The sequence below is a fragment of the Mchenga conophoros genome, linkage group LG12 (assembly GCF_057382185.1).
Source record: "Mchenga conophoros isolate Kocher_MC1m ecotype Shallow Benthic linkage group LG12, M_conophoros_male_GT1.1, whole genome shotgun sequence".
NCBI classification, from domain to species: Eukaryota; Metazoa; Chordata; class Actinopteri; order Cichliformes; family Cichlidae; genus Mchenga; species Mchenga conophoros.
In genome coordinates this window covers 7,692,320-7,711,984 of record NC_140537.1, presented here as the reverse complement: position 1 = coordinate 7,711,984, position 19,665 = coordinate 7,692,320, and the positions used below count along the sequence as shown (strand labels likewise).

At 41.1% G+C, this 19,665-nt stretch overlaps 1 protein-coding gene across 1 annotated transcript; it reads right to left on the bottom strand.

Annotated features, from left to right (window-relative positions):
- Positions 1–959: 959 nt before the first annotated feature.
- LOC146562084 (uncharacterized) lies at positions 960–13,623 on the bottom strand. The gene is made up of 3 exons (XM_085295063.1): positions 11,217–13,623; positions 9,203–9,428; positions 960–3,801 (listed from the first exon to the last, which is right to left on the bottom strand). Exons 1-3 carry the CDS (start codon positions 13,487–13,489, stop codon positions 1,420–1,422), a joined length of 4,881 nt encoding a protein of 1,626 aa, XP_085151189.1. The 5' UTR covers positions 13,490–13,623; the 3' UTR covers positions 960–1,419.
- Positions 13,624–19,665: the final 6,042 nt, after the last annotated feature.

The window sequence follows — 19,665 nt, the reverse complement described above, 5'->3', positions numbered from 1 at the left end:
AAATGTCTTAGTGTGTTAATACAGGTGCCCATGGACTTGGCTCAACCTCAGATGAGTACAGCGGCAAAATGATAGATTAACATAATTGGAACGACAAACAGGCCAGGCTTTGGCTGAAATTTTACAGCTTCACCTCTCATCCTGCCCTTATCCTGAGAAGAAGCTTAAAGGACAGTCAATCTCCTGATGAAGACAGAAAACAGACAGAACAACACCGTAGATTTGAAGAATTAACAGCAGGCAGAAGACAGTACAACTGACCTAAAACACTGAAGGGTCCAGCAGCATGTATGTTAATGGAACATGTGCTCTGAATTACAAGCTGGAAAGAGTACCAGTGACATGACTGTGTGAAAGCACTGCATTGGACTGTCTGAGTTCATATTTGCCATGCTGGGAGTTAACCGCCAAGAAAAGACTGAAAAGATGAAGAGAGAATGAACAGAGAAGAAGAAACGGCTGATTTGGGCCTGTGTTTGATTTGGGAGGCCACACAGGAAGCTGTGAGAAGAGGGGACGAGGACCGGTGAGAGGTGAAGGCTGGACGTGTTCAAGTGAAAGTATAGGAAAATTGGGTTGAAAATTGAGGCTGAACTTGTGGGGTTTAGAAATGTCCAGAGCATCGCAACAGAAAGGTGAATTAAAAAAAAGAGAGAGAGCGGGATGAAGAAATAAATAAACTAATAATACATAAATGAATAGAAAAATCTTTTGTATATGGCGAGGTGCTGTGGGCACCTAAGTCTTTGATAGTGTAGAATTTTCAAGTCAATACCATGGTTGCATCTACTGAAAATCTCTGTGAAGCTTAAATCTCAATGACCTTGACTTCAAGGTCAGAGGTCAACTTTTCTGAAAATCAGAGGAGTTTCACATTCATAACACAGGTATGTCTACTAGGAGGCTGAAGGGTAGCTCTATATATTTATAAACAATCAAAAACAACAATTATTACGCAATTTATTTCCAATTTGTATGGAATTTATTTCTGTAAAGGTGGTGTTTTAGGTCTGATTGAAGGACTGATGTGATGGTAAGGTGTCCACTGCTGCGCTTTGAAGATTGGTAGGCTTTTTTTTTTAAATTTTCACAAGAATTGCTACTTCCCCTAGAGTTTTGGCCACTCCAACAATCAGAAGATTTCCCTATGAGCAAGCATTTAGCGACAGTGGGAAGGAAAAACTCCCTTTAAAAAGGAAGAAACCTTCAACAGAGCCAGGCTCAGGAAGGGACAGCCCTCTGCCACGACTGGTTGGGGTGGGGGGAGTGAAAATTAAAAAAAAAGAAGCCAAAGTGATCATTTTTGGAGCAGCTTAATTAATTTTTGCATTGTAATTTGCTGTTAATGTCATTTTCCAACCCCAGTTTGTATTTTTATCACTTTTGTCCAGGGTGGAAGATGCCATGCTGGAGACTGATTCAGTATGGTCTTTCAATGTTGATACATGGGAACCTTTTAGAGAGGCCAGGGCTGAAAAAGGGATGCCGGAGAACCTGAGAGGGTGTTATCCGCTGGTGTGCATCCAAGGCCAACATCTGTTTAATTAGGCTGACAAATAAGCGTTGGCCCGCTTCTGGTCCTCGTCTAAACATCATTAGCTGTTCAAGGTCATCCAGACGTGTAAGTATTATGTATCTTGTCTCCAGGGATTCATGTCCTGTCCCTGGAACAGAGCCTTTATATTGTTCTTCCGTCTTAAATGTCCAGCGCTGTTGCTTGTATTTGTCTCCAATGAAATAGTTTTCAGTGTACACGCCAGAGTCTAGCACATGATCTGGTGGCTGACCCTGAGTCTCTATGATGAATTTCAGATAATCATAGTCATTCTCCGAAGGGTAGAGTGGCAGCCCTGTAGCAAGCTCCACAGCCACCAGCCCCAGAGACCACATGTCACTTGCTTCATTGTAAGGAAGGCCAAGCATAACCTCAGGTGCACAGTAACCAACCGTCCCCACAAAGTCACCAGGTATCACTGCAGACGCAGGACATGCGAGGCCAAAGTCTATAAGTTTGACTTTGATGGGAGACTCATGGCGGTTTACAACCATGATGTTTCCAGGTTTGAGGTCAGCGTGCACCATTCCCACAGAACTCAGGTGGGACAGAGCATTTGTGATTTGACCTAAAATTGGCCTGACTTCGCTTATGGGGAGACCCTGTTTATTCCGGTCCCCTATGTAGTCCCACAGGCATTGATCAAGGAGTTCAAATTTCAGGCAAACCCGCTGTCCGTCGTGGAAAAAGCCGTTCCATTGAACAATGTTGGCGGCATCTGGATCCAACCTTCGCAGCTGCTCCAGGATGAAAATTTCCACATGTGCCTGTTGCAGAATATCAGGGTCGCTCTTGTTGACTTTAATGGCAACAGCTTGGTTGGTTGTTGTGTCGCGACATTTGGCTACAATACCAAAGCCCCCTTCTCCGAGGAAAGCCTCTACCTTGTAGTGCTTTCCCAAAATGCTCCCTTTAACTAATTCAAGCTCATCTGAGCTGAATGATGGACTGGCTGATGTGTGGACGAATACTTGCTGAGAAAATTCAACCGAGTTTTGAAAACTGCAGTTGATTTTCTGTGATCTCTTGCTTTCCAAGTTTGAAGGGTGCTGAAAGACCACAGGGTTTTGTGATATTTCAGCACTCATGTCAATGCACAGGGAACTCTTAGGGCTGAAAAAGGGATGCCGGAGAACCTGAGAGGGTGTTATCCGCTGGTGTGCATCCAAGGCCAACATCTGTTTAATTAAGCTGACAAATAAGCGTTGGCCAGCTTCTGGTCCTCGTCTAAACATTATTATTTGTTCAAGGTCATCCAGACGCGTCAGTTTTATGCATCTTGTCTCCAGGGACTCATATCCTGTCTCATACTGAAATTGTTGGTCAGTCTTAAATGTCCAGCGCTGTTGCTTGTCTTTGTCTTCAATGAAATAGTCTTCAGTGTAGACGCCAGAGTCTAGAACATGATCTGGTGGCTGACCCTGAGTCTCTATGATGAATTTCAAAACATCATAGTCTTCATTTCCAGGGTAGAGTGGCAGCCCTGTAGCAAGCTCCACAGCTACCAGCCCCAGAGACCACATGTCAATTGCTTCATTGTAAGGAAGGCCAAGCATAACCTCAGGTGCACAATAACCAACCGTCCCCACACGGTCACCAGGCATCACTGCAGACGCAGGACATGCGAGGCCAAAGTCTATAAGTTTGACTTTGATGGGAGACTCATGGCGGTTTACAACCATGATGTTTCCAGGTTTGAGGTCAGCGTGCACCATTCCCACAGAACCCAGGTGGGACAGAGCATTTGTCAGTTGACCTAAAATTGGCCTGACTTCGCTTATGGGGAGACAGTGGTTTTTCCGGTCCCATATGTAGTCCCTCAGGCATTGATCAAGGAGTTCAAATTTCAGGCAAACCCGCTCTCCGTCGTGAAAAAAGCCATCCCATTGAACAATGTTGGCGGCATCTGAATCCAACCTTCGCAGCTGCTCCAGGATGAAAATTTCCAATTTCGCCTGTTGCAGAATATCAGGGCGGCTCTTGTTCACTTTAATAGCCACAGCTCGGTTAGTCATGGTATCACGACATTTGGCTACAATACCAAAGCCCCCTTCTCCGAGGAAAGCCTCTACCTTGTAGTGCTTTCCCAAAATGCTCCCTTTAACTAATCCAAGCTCATTTGAGCTGAAGGATGGGTGAGCTGACATGGTGAAATGTGTCGGCTTGGTCGGTGAATTGCTAAGTAAAATTCTCTCAAAACTCTCCAAAAAGGGTTTGCTTGCTGTCAGGTCAAGGTCCGTTGAGCATTAAAGTTTAACAGAGCAAAGCTCCTACTTAAGGGTTTTTTCTCTCAGCAAGATGATGACATAACAAAGGATCTATGTCATCATCTTGTGATGTCACAAGATGTCACCTTTTTTCACAAGATGCATTCCATTTGGATCAAAGGCATTCTATTTTTTCAGTTGAAACACTAAAAAAAAACAATGTTTCAACAGGCCAGGCTGCATTTTCTGCTGCGACATCTCAACAGGAGATAATAAGATAAAGACAAGGAAGACTGGTGATCTATCCATATCAGCAACATCGGCAGGTTTCTAGTGCAGGAAGTAATAAATTCAGCCCTCGTGTTTGCACTACAGGTTGCTTTCATGAGTATTTCTGTTTTTGTGGTGGGGGAATTTTTCCTCGTTCCAACGATGTAAACAAAAACATTAATTGTGCTTTCCGCAATGACTAGTAATCATTTTGTCCTACTGTTCATTTACAGAACAGGAAAGGTTTTGTTTGGTTATGATTGTTTTGCAAGAAATGCTTCAATCACAGTGGGGTAGTCTTGATTAAAATGTTATATGAGAACTGTGGCACCATGTGTGACCAGATATTGGCATGTAGTCGTCGCCAGACTGTCATCAAAAGTGTAAAGTTTGGGACAGACTGGACAAAATACATTTTTAGAGATGAAAATCTTATGTCCAGTGATAAATGATCAAAATTCCACCACAAACATGGCTTTGACGAAGATGTCCCTTTCTGAAGTAACCCCAAAAAGTTCCTGAAGTAACCAAATGGAATTTAACCAGTGACCTCTCACTTTGCAGGCGAATGTGTAAACCAGCGATGCCTGGAAAACACTAAAACTGTGCCAAAATGTCATTTTACATTCAAAATGGCGGACTTCCAGACTTCCTCTTTGGATTGGGTTCACTGAATCTGTGTGTAATAAATGTCATACACGTATTTCAAGCTGTAAATAAGTTGTTAGAAGTTCTTTAAAATTTCTTAAGTGGTGCTGTAGATCCATTTCCGCAGTGCCAGTCACTTTTTAAAAAAAAGTACATTTTGACCTGATGTGAAGAATGCAAAAAAATGTCATTAGTTTGGAAGCATGTTTGGTATATGATATACTTGCCTGACTAACAATAATTTATTATTACTATTACTACTGTTGTTGTTGTTGTACAATGGAGCCTTTCCCCTGTGAATGACCAGCTCCCAGCTAAAATGTGTATTTTGTGCCATTTATAAGGTCAGTGCTTTATCATACCTTAAACTGTGCAGGGTAAAAGCCTCAGTTGCTGGGAAAAGCACAGGTGTATTAGAGTTTTTCTGAATTGCTAAAACACTAAACCCCATTGTAAAAACTAAACTGTCAACTATGAAAACTCTTTCATCAAATCAGTCCCACTGTTGCCAAAATCTTAAACACTATTCAAAGCTCAGTCTCCCATTTAGCAAAACTCTAAACACAAAACACACTTAGCAGTGTGGTGCACCTGTTGTCGTGTGAAGGCTGTGTGCAGTAGTGATGTCTCCTGTGTGTCGAAGCTTTGAAGCGTGTGTCGGGTAATCTCGTGGTAGTTTTGTAAAGCGCGTATCGAGGCTTGCTTTGATTACGTATGCAGTGATGTTCGAGGCCTCGCGGGCAGTCCGTACCACGTGACTGATTCAGGAACTGGCTCGCCGGTTTGCACCAGATTCTAAATAAATTGGGCAGCAAAACACAGCTGATTCCCCGTCACATTGTGTTGTGGAATTGGATTACGTCCCAGTTACATACTTACTTGAACATTTCTCCTTCGATGGAACCAGCAAGGAAGAGAATATTTGTCTGACAACATTTAATCTCATCTCTCCTAATAAAGTATGCACACAGTAATAAATATCACAAATGATAAGTACCATAATATAAATCAACAACACCACAGATCTTATAATCTGATTTCTGTCTTTTAGTTTATTACAGTTTTTTCTGAATGCCTAAGCACATTTTTTGTAACTATTGGCTAATTTTGCAAAACTCTTCACACAAATAAGAAAACCTGTCACCCAATAATCAAAACATTGTAGTTCTCTTGCAAAAGCAAACACAGCTAGATTAACTCTTCACACCTTCGTAAAAATGGTGTTTCCGTATCAAACAGTACACACAAGCCATCATCTACTAAGCACACAATGCGCCAACTGCACACTGATGGTATGAATACAAAACACATCTGGCTTTTGCTTTCTCTGTGCACAAGGTAGGCTATGTCAGTTTGAGCTCATACTTCTGTCATAGATCCATAAGCATAGAGGGATCCAAACTTCAAGTACTGGTGTACTTGAAACACATCAAAACAAACACAAGTGTTCATTTCCAAGTATAGGATTATTTGCAATCGCCATAATGACTATATGGGTTACTTGGTCTGCAGTGAACATGCTTCCTCTGCCCCCAGCATCTGGTCATCTAGCAATTCTGTAAAGTAACAATTTCAGTATTTTTACATCAATGGTATTGGTGTGTTTCTCATTGGCATATGGCAGTGCTACAAATCTTTGTGCGAAGTGACTGTACTAACCGATTCTCATTTCAAGATGTCCTTATGATGCTTGCTACAGTGTAGCGGCTCGAGTTAGGCTGGACCCGTTGGCCAGCTACCCTCAGGGTCATTCCACGGTTGATTACATGGTTGATTACATGGTCCACTATTGTCATCAGCAATTCTATTTCTTACTCTTCCTACCCTTCCTCTCCCCCCTCCTCATCTTCCTCTCCCCCCTCCTCGTCTTCCTCTTGCTCCTCCTTGTCCTTGTCATCCTCTTCATCCTACTTCTTCACCTCCACGTCCTCTTCCTCGGCCTCCTCTACTTCTCACTCTTTCTGCTCCCTCCATTGTACTCCGCACACACAGCTTACCTGTATTATAGTGCTTAGGCTGATTGCAAAGTGAACTAATTATCTAAAAAAGCTTTCACATGTGAAAGTGTGCCAGACAGTTGGCAAATTAGTGTTAATGATAGCCATACATGTGTATACTTTTGCTAGGAGTGTGTTGGAAATTTGGTAATTGAGTGTTGTGCAGTGAATTGTGCCTACCGTTTTGCAAAGTGTGTGTTACAAAATTGCAAACTGAGTGCAAAGCAGTTTATGTGCTTTTAGTTTTGCAAACTCAGTGAGTGGTTTTGCTATAAGTCTGAATAGTTTTAGAGATTGTGCTACAGGAATCACAGTTAGGGTTTAAGCATTCAGAAAAAACTGTAAGTTTAGAGGTTTACACATCACATCATTATAATCATTGAGCCTGTCTGACTTTAATCGTCCACTTGATGGCGCAGTAGAGCCAATGAATCGTCACAATGCTTCGAACCATGAATCGACCAGTTGGATGGAAAGCTTCAGTTCATCACAAGGCTTCATCTCACCATCACTAATGAAAGCTCTTATAATTTGGCTGCTATTAGAGACCATTGATTTAGTCTCTCTTTGGTTACTACGTGGATCTTTTTTCAGACAAATTAATGAAAAAAAATATAATAAATGGAAAAACAGAGTACAAATGTGGACAGTTAACTGGATATTACAGCGCGATTTCAGTGCATAAATACATAAATACAGGTCTGAGACGTAAGTGGTGCAATATTGATAGAGCTCACATGACTCCGTCCTGTTCGTATCCCAGAAATCCACCAGGATTTTAGTGCCTCATATACTGCACAGGTCATTGGCACACCTGAGATTCAGGACGACATGCTAAGCAGTGCTGTGTCACCATCAATAATACACCATATTAATGCAAGGTACAATTACAGCTGGGCTCCGCCACATTTTATTTTAACAGAGGAAATAAAATATGCAGAGCTAGCTGAGTTGGTTGAAATTCAGTTGCTACTTTAAGAGAATTTCATACAAGAATAATTGAAGATAAAATAGGTTATTAAAGCTGTCATCATTGCTTCAGTGCCATATTCTCTCTGCTGTAACTCCGATTTGAAGAGGGCTTGTTTAGGCAACAACTCAGAGCACTATACGATCACTGCCGGTCACTTAGGTGATTTGTTATAAATGTGAAAACAGCTATGCAGGTTTAATGCAAGGAAGTCTTTACTCAGTGTTTGGCATGGGTCCTAAATGAAGGAGGGGTAGTCTGTCAGTCACTGCATTCCTCACCTGCATGGGAAACTTCCCAAACTGGAAGTTATCAGAAACATTGGAGACAATACTGAATCCACCAGAGACAGCTGGGACAGGTCCTAGTCATTACCATACAGAAAAGAACGGATTTATTTCAGTTCAGTTCAAATTAATAAGGTGAAGAAAAAACAGAGACTGCATCTTATGTGTTTTCTATTCTATTCTAGTAGTTTTAGAATCCAATAACTACACAAACAATCATGGCAGTGAGGTGTGGAGGGCCAGGAGTGACAAAATGAATGAATTAAATATGCCATTAATTATTGAATTAAATGTTTCATTATTTAATTAAATGCCCATTCACTTCACTAGTGTTTGTAGTTGTTGTTGAGAAATGCCCACTGAAAGAATGGCCACCAGGGCAAGTGCCTGTAATCGGATTACAGTAACTCGTTACTTGTAACGCATTACTGCCCATCTCTGTTGAGAACAAATAATGTAAATGAATAATAGTGTTCAAATTGTTCGTTAAAACTCTGCATATCTCAGAAAAACTAAAAAAAAATCAGCTTTCTTCACTCACTTCTTTACAATGCAGCCATTACAGTCTTCTTTGATTGGTCGCTGCAGGATTGCCATTCTTCTCATGTTTAGTTTTTTTTCCTATCAGTGCTTTAATTCTATGAAATAAATTTTTCAAAGTCACTTTTTGCTTTCACTAGCTTGTTTTTAGTGTCCCACTTTTGGATCTTCTGAACTCACTCTGATTAAAGTTGTCATTGTACTAATGTTATTCATGTGCAGCTGACTTCACAGCTGTGTGTGGGTTTTTTTTTTGCTTTTTTGCAACTTTTTGTGATATCTAAATGTTTAACCTGTTCAATAACATTATTACTATTCAGTGATTATTATATATGATTATCACTTGGCTACGTGAACATACATAAATCTGTTCAATCTCAGCGACACAAGCATGTCTTCATGCGCACACACAGTTTCTACTCCCATTCATTCAGGTTTATATTTACAACTTTTACAGGACGAATGGACAGCCATCACTTTAAGGAAAAACAAAGAGAGAGAGAGAGAGATTATAAGTTCAGGGCAGGTCAGTTTTTATAGAAATGCATAGATGTGTGTTGTACTTCCATCTGGCTTATTACTTTCTAATGCAGGGGAAAGACATTGGCAAAGAAACACCTACTACATAAATAGTTTGATTTGAAGTTGCTCTTTTGAGTCCTCTCTATTGACTCTGACATCCTGCTGTTAACAGTTTCATGGTATTGCTTTGTTTGCTTTAAACAAACCTCACAGGGTGGTAGAATATGTCTGCGGTGCAGAGGTCCTTGGATCGCCTCTCTGTTGTCTTTGTTGACAGCAATGAAGGTGGTGAAAGAACTGCTCACTCCTGATTGGACACTGAGCTGCACCACCTTCTCCTTCACTCCTCCATCTTGCTGTCCTCTGAGCTCTCTCTCCTTCATCTCCAGGGAACGAAACAGAGTGCAAGCACCCAACCTGTGGACTGTTAATCTGCAGACAAGGAAGAAAACATTTACAGTTCTAATGTTTCCTATTTTTGCTACATTTGTGCATCACTGACTTTTCTGTTTTTCTGTACTGAGGGTGCATTCTTTTTATATTAGAATTAGTAGAGTTACAGAGGGTATATAGAGTGTGAACATAAAATAAGAGCTTGATTAGGCTGTAGAAACGGATGAAAATCCAGTAAAGTGAAGAGTGTGTGTGTGTGTGTGTGTGTGTGTGTCTGGCAGGAAGTGAAGCAGGAAGTCTGAATATAGCTTGTGAGCTTGTGAGAGACGTTTCAAAAGGAAAACAGAGGAATTAGAGAGTGAAAGTGCTAAGAAATAGTAATGAAAATGATATTAAATAAATGTCTTAGTGTGTTAATACAGGTGCCCATGGACTTGGCTCAACCTCAGATGAGTACAGCGGCAAAATGATAGATTAACATAATTGGAACGACAAACAGGCCAGGCTTTGGCTGAAATTTTACAGCTTCACCTCTCATCCTGCCCTTATCCTGAGAAGAAGCTTAAAGGACAGTCAATCTCCTGATGAAGACAGAAAACAGACAGAACAACACCGTAGATTTGAAGAATTAACAGCAGGCAGAAGACAGTACAACTGACCTAAAACACTGAAGGGTCCAGCAGCATGTATGTTAATGGAACATGTGCTCTGAATTACAAGCTGGAAAGAGTACCAGTGACATGACTGTGTGAAAGCACTGCATTGGACTGTCTGAGTTCATATTTGCCATGCTGGGAGTTAACCGCCAAGAAAAGACTGAAAAGATGAAGAGAGAATGAACAGAGAAGAAGAAACGGCTGATTTGGGCCTGTGTTTGATTTGGGAGGCCACACAGGAAGCTGTGAGAAGAGGGGACGAGGACCGGTGAGAGGTGAAGGCTGGACGTGTTCAAGTGAAAGTATAGGAAAATTGGGTTGAAAATTGAGGCTGAACTTGTGGGGTTTAGAAATGTCCAGAGCATCGCAACAGAAAGGTGAATTAAAAAAAAGAGAGAGAGCGGGATGAAGAAATAAATAAACTAATAATACATAAATGAATAGAAAAATCTTTTGTATATGGCGCGGTGCTGTGGGCACCTAAGTCTTTGATAGTGTAGAATTTTCAAGTCAATACCATGGTTGCATCTACTGAAAATCTCTGTGAAGCTTAAATCTCAATGACCTTGACTTCAAGGTCAGAGGTCAACTTTTCTGAAAATCAGAGGAGTTTCACATTCATAACACAGGTATGTCTACTAGGAGGCTGAAGGGTAGCTCTATATATTTATAAACAATCAAAAACAACAATTATTACGCAATTTATTTCCAATTTGTATGGAATTTATTTCTGTAAAGGTGGTGTTTTAGGTCTGATTGAAGGACTGATGTGATGGTAAGGTGTCCACTGCTGCGCTTTGAAGATTGGTAGGCTTTTTTTTTTAAATTTTCACAAGAATTGCTACTTCCCCTAGAGTTTTGGCCACTCCAACAATCAGAAGATTTCCCTATGAGCAAGCATTTAGCGACAGTGGGAAGGAAAAACTCCCTTTAAAAAGGAAGAAACCTTCAACAGAGCCAGGCTCAGGAAGGGACAGCCCTCTGCCACGACTGGTTGGGGTGGGGGGAGTGAAAATTTAAAAAAAAGAAGCCAAAGTGATCATTTTTGGAGCAGCTTAATTAATTTTTGCATTGTAATTTGCTGTTAATGTCATTTTCCAACCCCAGTTTGTATTTTTATCACTTTTGTCCAGGGTGGAAGATGCCATGCTGGAGACTGATTCAGTATGGTCTTTCAATGTTGATACATGGGAACCTTTTAGAGAGGCCAGGGCTGAAAAAGGGATGCCGGAGAACCTGAGAGGGTGTTATCCGCTGGTGTGCATCCAAGGCCAACATCTGTTTAATTAGGCTGACAAATAAGCGTTGGCCAGCTTCTGGTCCTCGTCTAAACATCATTAGCTGTTCAAGGTCATCCAGACGTGTAAGTATTATGTATCTTGTCTCCAGGGATTCATGTCCTGTCCCTGGAACAGAGTCTTTATATTGTTCTTCCGTCTTAAATGTCCAGCGCTGTTGCTTGTATTTGTCTCCAATGAAATAGTTTTCAGTGTACACGCCAGAGTCTAGCACATGATCTGGTGGCTGACCCTGAGTCTCTATGATGAATTTCAGATAATCATAGTCATTCTCCGAAGGGTAGAGTGGCAGCCCTGTAGCAAGCTCCACAGCCACCAGCCCCAGAGACCACATGTCACTTGCTTCATTGTAAGGAAGGCCAAGCATAACCTCAGGTGCACAGTAACCAACCGTCCCCACAAAGTCACCAGGTATCACTGCAGACGCAGGACATGCGAGGCCAAAGTCTATAAGTTTGACTTTGATGGGAGACTCATGGCGGTTTACAACCATGATGTTTCCAGGTTTGAGGTCAGCGTGCACTATTCCCACAGAACTCAGGTGGGACAGAGCATTTGTGATTTGACCTAAAATTGGCCTGACTTCGCTTATGGGGAGACCCTGTTTATTCCGGTCCCCTATGTAGTCCCACAGGCATTGATCAAGGAGTTCAAATTTCAGGCAAACCCGCTGTCCGTCGTGGAAAAAGCCGTTCCATTGAACAATGTTGGCGGCATCTGGATCCAACCTTCGCAGCTGCTCCAAGATGAAAATTTCCACATGTGCCTGTTGCAGAATATCAGGGTCGCTCTTGTTGACTTTAATGGCAACAGCTTGGTTGGTTGTTGTGTCGCGACATTTGGCTACAATACCAAAGCCCCCTTCTCCGAGGAAAGCCTCTACCTTGTAGTGCTTTCCCAAAATGCTCCCTTTAACTAATTCAAGCTCATCTGAGCTGAATGATGGACTGGCTGATGTGTGGACGAATACTTGCTGAGAAAATTCAACCGAGTTTTGAAAACTGCAGTTGATTTTCTGTGATCTCTTGCTTTCCAAGTTTGAAGGGTGCTGAAAGACCACAGGGTTTTGTGATATTTCAGCACTCATGTCAATGCACAGGGAACTCTTAGGGCTGAAAAAGGGATGCCGGAGAACCTCCGAGGGTGTTATCCGCTGGTGTGCATCCAAGGCCAACATCTGTTTAATTAAGCCGACAAATAAGCGTTGGCCAGCTTCTGGTCCTCGTCTAAACATTATTATTTGTTCAAGGTCATCCAGACGCGTCAGTTTTATGCATCTTGTCTCCAGGGACTCATATCCTGTCTCATACTGAAATTGTTGGTCAGTCTTAAATGTCCAGCGCTGTTGCTTGTCTTTGTCTTCAATGAAATAGTCTTCAGTGTAGACGCCAGAGTCTAGAACATGATCTGGTGGCTGACCCTGAGTCTCTATGATGAATTTCAAAACATCATAGTCTTCATTTCCAGGGTAGAGTGGCAGCCCTGTAGCAAGCTCCACAGCTACCAGCCCCAGAGACCACATGTCAATTGCTTCATTGTAAGGAAGGCCAAGCATAACCTCAGGTGCACAATAACCAACCGTCCCCACACGGTCACCAGGCATCACTGCAGACGCAGGACATGCGAGGCCAAAGTCTATAAGTTTGACTTTGATGGGAGACTCATGGCGGTTTACAACCATGATGTTTCCAGGTTTGAGGTCAGCGTGCACCATTCCCACAGAACCCAGGTGGGACAGAGCATTTGTCAGTTGACCTAAAATTGGCCTGACTTCGCTTATGGGGAGACAGTGGTTTTTCCGGTCCCATATGTAGTCCCTCAGGCATTGATCAAGGAGTTCAAATTTCAGGCAAACCCGCTCTCCGTCGTGAAAAAAGCCGTCCCATTGAACAATGTTGGCGGCATCTGAATCCAACCTTCGCAGCTGCTCCAGGATGAAAATTTCCAATTTCGCCTGTTGCAGAATATCAGGGCGGTTCTTGTTCACTTTAATAGCCACAGCTCGGTTAGTCATGGTATCACGACATTTGGCTACAATACCAAAGCCCCCTTCTCCAAGGAAAGCCTCTACCTTGTAGTGCTTTCCCAAAATGCTCCCTTTAACTAATCCAAGCTCATTTGAGCTGAAGGATGGGTGAGCTGACATGGTGAAATGTGTCGGCTTGGTCGGTGAATTGCTAAGTAAAATTCTCTCAAAACTCTCCAAAAAGGGTTTGCTTGCTGTCAGGTCAAGGTCCGTTGAGCATTAAAGTTTAACAGAGCAAAGCTCCTACTTAAGGGTTTTTTCTCTCAGCAAGATGATGACATAACAAAGGATCTATGTCATCATCTTGTGATGTCACAAGATGTCACCTTTTTTCACAAGATGCATTCCATTTGGATCAAAGGCATTCTATTTTTTCAGTTGAAACACTAAAAAAAAACAATGTTTCAACAGGCCAGGCTGCATTTTCTGCTGCGACATCTCAACAGGAGATAATAAGATAAAGACAAGGAAGACTGGTGATCTATCCATATCAGCAACATCGGCAGGTTTCTAGTGCAGGAAGTAATAAATTCAGCCCTCGTGTTTGCACTACAGGTTGCTTTCATGAGTATTTCTGTTTTTGTGGTGGGGGAATTTTTCCTCGTTCCAACGATGTAAACAAAAACATTAATTGTGCTTTCCGCAATGACTAGTAATCATTTTGTCCTACTGTTCATTTACAGAACAGGAAAGGTTTTGTTTGGTTATGATTGTTTTGCAAGAAATGCTTCAATCACAGTGGGGTAGTCTTGATTAAAATGTTATATGAGAACTGTGGCACCATGTGTGACCAGATATTGGCATGTAGTCGTCGCCAGACTGTCATCAAAAGTGTGAAGTTTGGGACAGACTGGACAAAATACATTTTTAGAGATGAAAATCTTATGTCCAGTGATAAATGATCAAAATTCCACCACAAACATGGCTTTGACGAAGATGTCCCTTTCTGAAGTAACCCCAAAAAGTTCCTGAAGTAACCAAATGGAATTTAACCAGTGACCTCTCACTTTGCAGGCGAATGTGTAAACCAGCGATGCCTGGAAAACACTAAAACTGTGCCAAAATGTCATTTTACATTCAAAATGGCGGACTTCCAGACTTCCTCTTTGGATTGGGTTCACTGAATCTGTGTGTAATAAATGTCATACACGTATTTCAAGCTGTAAATAAGTTGTTAGAAGTTCTTTAAAATTTCTTAAGTGGTGCTGTAGATCCATTTCCGCAGTGCCAGTCACTTTTTAAAAAAAAGTACATTTTGACCTGATGTGAAGAATGCAAAAAAATGTCATTAGTTTGGAAGCATGTTTGGTATATGATATACTTGCCTGACTAACAATAATTTATTATTACTATTACTACTGTTGTTGTTGTTGTACAATGGAGCCTTTCCCCTGTGAATGACCAGCTCCCAGCTAAAATGTGTATTTTGTGCCATTTATAAGGTCAGTGCTTTATCATACCTTAAACTGTGCAGGGTAAAAGCCTCAGTTGCTGGGAAAAGCACAGGTGTATTAGAGTTTTTCTGAATTGCTAAAACACTAAACCCCATTGTAAAAACTAAACTGTCAACTATGAAAACTCTTTCATCAAATCAGTCCCACTGTTGCCAAAATCTTAAACACTATTCAAAGCTCAGTCTCCCATTTAGCAAAACTCTAAACACAAAACACACTTAGCAGTGTGGTGCACCTGTTGTCGTGTGAAGGCTGTGTGCAGTAGTGATGTCTCCTGTGTGTCGAAGCTTTGAAGCGTGTGTCGGGTAATCTCGTGGTAGTTTTGTAAAGCGCGTATCGAGGCTTGCTTTGATTACGTATGCAGTGATGTTCGAGGCCTCGCGGGCAGTCCGTACCACGTGACTGATTCAGGAACTGGCTCGCCGGTTTGCACCAGATTCTAAATAAATTGGGCAGCAAAACACAGCTGATTCCCCGTCACATTGTGTTGTGGAATTGGATTACGTCCCAGTTACATACTTACTTGAACATTTCTCCTTCGATGGAACCAGCAAGGAAGAGAATATTTGTCTGACAACATTTAATCTCATCTCTCCTAATAAAGTATGCACACAGTAATAAATATCACAAATGATAAGTACCATAATATAAATCAACAACACCACAGATCTTATAATCTGATTTCTGTCTTTTAGTTTATTACAGTTTTTTCTGAATGCCTAAGCACATTTTTTGTAACTATTGGCTAATTTTGCAAAACTCTTCACACAAATAAGAAAACCTGTCACCCAATAATCAAAACATTGTAGTTCTCTTGCAAAAGCAAACACAGCTAGATTAACTCTTCACACCTTCGTAAAAATGGTGTTTCCGTATCAAACAGTACACACAAGCCATCATCTACTAAGCACACAATGCGCCAACTGCACACTGATGGTATGAATACAAAACACATCTGGCTTTTGCTTTCTCTGTGCACAAGGTAGGCTATGTCAGTTTGAGCTCATACTTCTGTCATAGATCCATAAGCATAGAGGGATCCAAACTTCAAGTACTGGTGTACTTGAAACACATCAAAACAAACACAAGTGTTCATTTCCAAGTATAGGATTATTTGCAATCGCCATAATGACTATATGGGTTACTTGGTCTGCAGTGAACATGCTTCCTCTGCCCCCAGCATCTGGTCATCTAGCAATTCTGTAAAGTAACAATTTCAGTATTTTTACATCAATGGTATTGGTGTGTTTCTCATTGGCATATGGCAGTGCTACAAATCTTTGTGCGAAGTGACTGTACTAACCGATTCTCATTTCAAGATGTCCTTATGGTACTTGCTACAGTGTAGCGGCTCGAGTTAGGCTGGACCCGTTGGCCAGCTACCCTCAGGGTCATTCCACGGTTGATTACATGGTTGATTACATGGTCCACTATTGTCATCAGCAATTCTATTTCTTACTCTTCCTACCCTTCCTCTCCCCCCTCCTCATCTTCCTCTCCCCCCTCCTCGTCTTCCTCTTGCTCCTCCTTGTCCTTGTCATCCTCTTCATCCTACTTCTTCACCTCCACGTCCTCTTCCTCGGCCTCCTCTACTTCTCACTCTTTCTGCTCCCTCCATTGTACTCCGCACACACAGCTTACCTGTATTATAGTGCTTAGGCTGATTGCAAAGTGAACTAATTATCTAAAAAAGTTTTCACATGTGAAAGTGTGCCAGACAGTTGGCAAATTAGTGTTAATGATAGCCATACATGTGTATACTTTTGCTAGGAGTGTGTTGGAAATTTGGTAATTGAGTGTTGTGCAGTGAATTGTGCCTACCGTTTTGCAAAGTGTGTGTTACAAAATTGCAAACTGAGTGCAAAGCAGTTTATGTGCTTTTAGTTTTGCAAACTCAGTGAGTGGTTTTGCTATAAGTCTGAATAGTTTTAGAGATTGTGCTACAGGAATCACAGTTAGGGTTTAAGCATTCAGAAAAAACTGTAAGTTTAGAGGTTTACACATCACATCATTATAATCATTGAGCCTGTCTGACTTTAATCGTCCACTTGATGGCGCAGTAGAGCCAATGAATCGTCACAATGCTTCGAACCATGAGTCGACCAGTTGGATGGAAAGCTTCAGTTCATCACAAGGCTTCATCTCACCATCACTAATGAAAGCTCTTATAATTTGGCTGCTATTAGAGACCATTGATTTAGTCTCTCTTTGGTTACAACGTGGATCTTTTTTCAGACAAATTAATGAAAAAAAATATAATAAATGGAAAAACAGAGTACAAATGTGGACAGTTAACTGGATATTACAGCGCGATTTCAGTGCATAAATACATAAATACAGGTCTGAGACGTAAGTGGTGCAATATTGATAGAGCTCACATGACTCCGTCCTGTTCGTATCCCAGAAATCCACCAGGATTTTAGTGCCTCATATACTGCACAGGTCATTGGCACACCTGAGATTCAGGACGACATGCTAAGCAGTGCTGTGTCACCATCAATAATACACCATATTAATGCAAGGTACAATTACAGCTGGGCTCCGCCACATTTTATTTTAACAGAGGAAATAAAATATGCAGAGCTAGCTGAGTTGGTTGAAATTCAGTTGCTACTTTAAGAGAATTTCATACAAGAATAATTGAAGATAAAATAGGTTATTAAAGCTGTCATCATTGCTTCAGTGCCATATTCTCTCTGCTGTAACTCCGATTTGAAGAGGGCTTGTTTAGGCAACAACTCAGAGCACTATACGATCACTGCCGGTCACTTAGGTGATTTGTTATAAATGTGAAAACAGCTATGCAGGTTTAATGCAAGGAAGTCTTTACTCAGTGTTTGGCATGGGTCCTAAATGAAGGAGGGGTAGTCTGTCAGTCACTGCATTCCTCACCTGCATGGGAAACTTCCCAAACTGGAAGTTATCAGAAACATTGGAGACAATACTGAATCCACCAGAGACAGCTGGGACAGGTCCTAGTCATTACCATACAGAAAAGAACGGATTTATTTCAGTTCAGTTCAAATTAATAAGGTGAAGAAAAAACAGAGACTGCATCTTATGTGTTTTCTATTCTATTCTAGTAGTTTTAGAATCCAATAACTACACAAACAATCATGGCAGTGAGGTGTGGAGGGCCAGGAGTGACAAAATGAATGAATTAAATATGCCATTAATTATTGAATTAAATGTTTCATTATTTAATTAAATGCCCATTCACTTCACTAGTGTTTGTAGTTGTTGTTGAGAAATGCCCACTGAAAGAATGGCCACCAGGGCAAGTGCCTGTAATCGGATTACAGTAACTCGTTACTTGTAACGCATTACTGCCCATCTCTGTTGAGAACAAATAATGTAAATGAATAATAGTGTTCAAATTGTTCGTTAAAACTCTGCATATCTCAGAAAAACTAAAAAAAAATCAGCTTTCTTCACTCACTTCTTTACAATGCAGCCATTACAGTCTTCTTTGATTGGTCGCTGCAGGATTGCCATTCTTCTCATGTTTAGTTTTTTTTCCTATCAGTGCTTTAATTCTATGAAATAAATTTTTCAAAGTCACTTTTTGCTTTCACTAGCTTGTTTTTAGTGTCCCACTTTTGGATCTTCTGAACTCACTCTGATTAAAGTTGTCATTGTACTAATGTTATTCATGTGCAGCTGACTTCACAGCTGTGTGTGGGTTTTTTTTTTGCTTTTTTGCAACTTTTTGTGATATCTAAATGTTTAACCTGTTCAATAACATTATTACTATTCAGTGATTATTATATATGATTATCACTTGGCTACGTGAACATACATAAATCTGTTCAATCTCAGCGACACAAGCATGTCTTCATGCGCACACACAGTTTCTACTCCCATTCATTCAGGTTTATATTTACAACTTTTACAGGACGAATGGACAGCCATCACTTTAAGGAAAAACAAAGAGAGAGAGAGAGAGATTATAAGTTCAGGGCAGGTCAGTTTTTATAGAAATGCATAGATGTGTGTTGTACTTCCATCTGGCTTATTACTTTCTAATGCAGGGGAAAGACATTGGCAAAGAAACACCTACTACATAAATAGTTTGATTTGAAGTTGCTCTTTTGAGTCCTCTCTATTGACTCTGACATCCTGCTGTTAACAGTTTCATGGTATTGCTTTGTTTGCTTTAAACAAACCTCACAGGGTGGTAGAATATGTCTGCGGTGCAGAGGTCCTTGGATCGCCTCTCTGTTGTCTTTGTTGACAGCAATGAAGGTGGTGAAAGAACTGCTCACTCCTGATTGGACACTGAGCTGCACCACCTTCTCCTTCACTCCTCCATCTTGCTGTCCTCTGAGCTCTCTCTCCTTCATCTCCAGGGAACGAAACAGAGTGCAAGCACCCAACCTGTGGACTGTTAATCTGCAGACAAGGAAGAAAACATTTACAGTTCTAATGTTTCCTATTTTTGCTACATTTGTGCATCACTGACTTTTCTGTTTTTCTGTACTGAGGGTGCATTCTTTTTATATTAGAATTAGTAGAGTTACAGAGGGTATATAGAGTGTGAACATAAAATAAGAGCTTGATTAGGCTGTAGAAACGGATGAAAATCCAGTAAAGTGAAGAGTGTGTGTGTGTGTGTGTGTGTGTGTCTGGCAGGAAGTGAAGCAGGAAGTCTGAATATAGCTTGTGAGCTTGTGAGAGACGTTTCAAAAGGAAAACAGAGGAATTAGAGAGTGAAAGTGCTAAGAAATAGTAATGAAAATGATATTAAATAAATGTCTTAGTGTGTTAATACAGGTGCCCATGGACTTGGCTCAACCTCAGATGAGTACAGCGGCAAAATGATAGATTAACATAATTGGAACG

What these genes read in the sequence shown, in the direction of transcription:
- LOC146562084 (XM_085295063.1), bottom strand. Translation starts at nt 13,489, where the DNA reads ATGTCAGCTCACCCATCCTTCAGCTCAAATGAGCTTGGATTAGTTAAA. An exon ending in CCATGTATCAACATTGAAAG is followed by an intron (nt 9,429 to 11,216) that starts ACCATACTGAAT and finishes CCTTGTCTGCAG; the next exon opens with ATTAACAGTCCACAGGTTGG. An exon ending in ATATTCTACCACCCTGTGAG is followed by an intron (nt 3,802 to 9,202) that starts GTTTGTTTAAAG and finishes GTTAAACTTTAA; the next exon opens with TGCTCAACGGACCTTGACCT.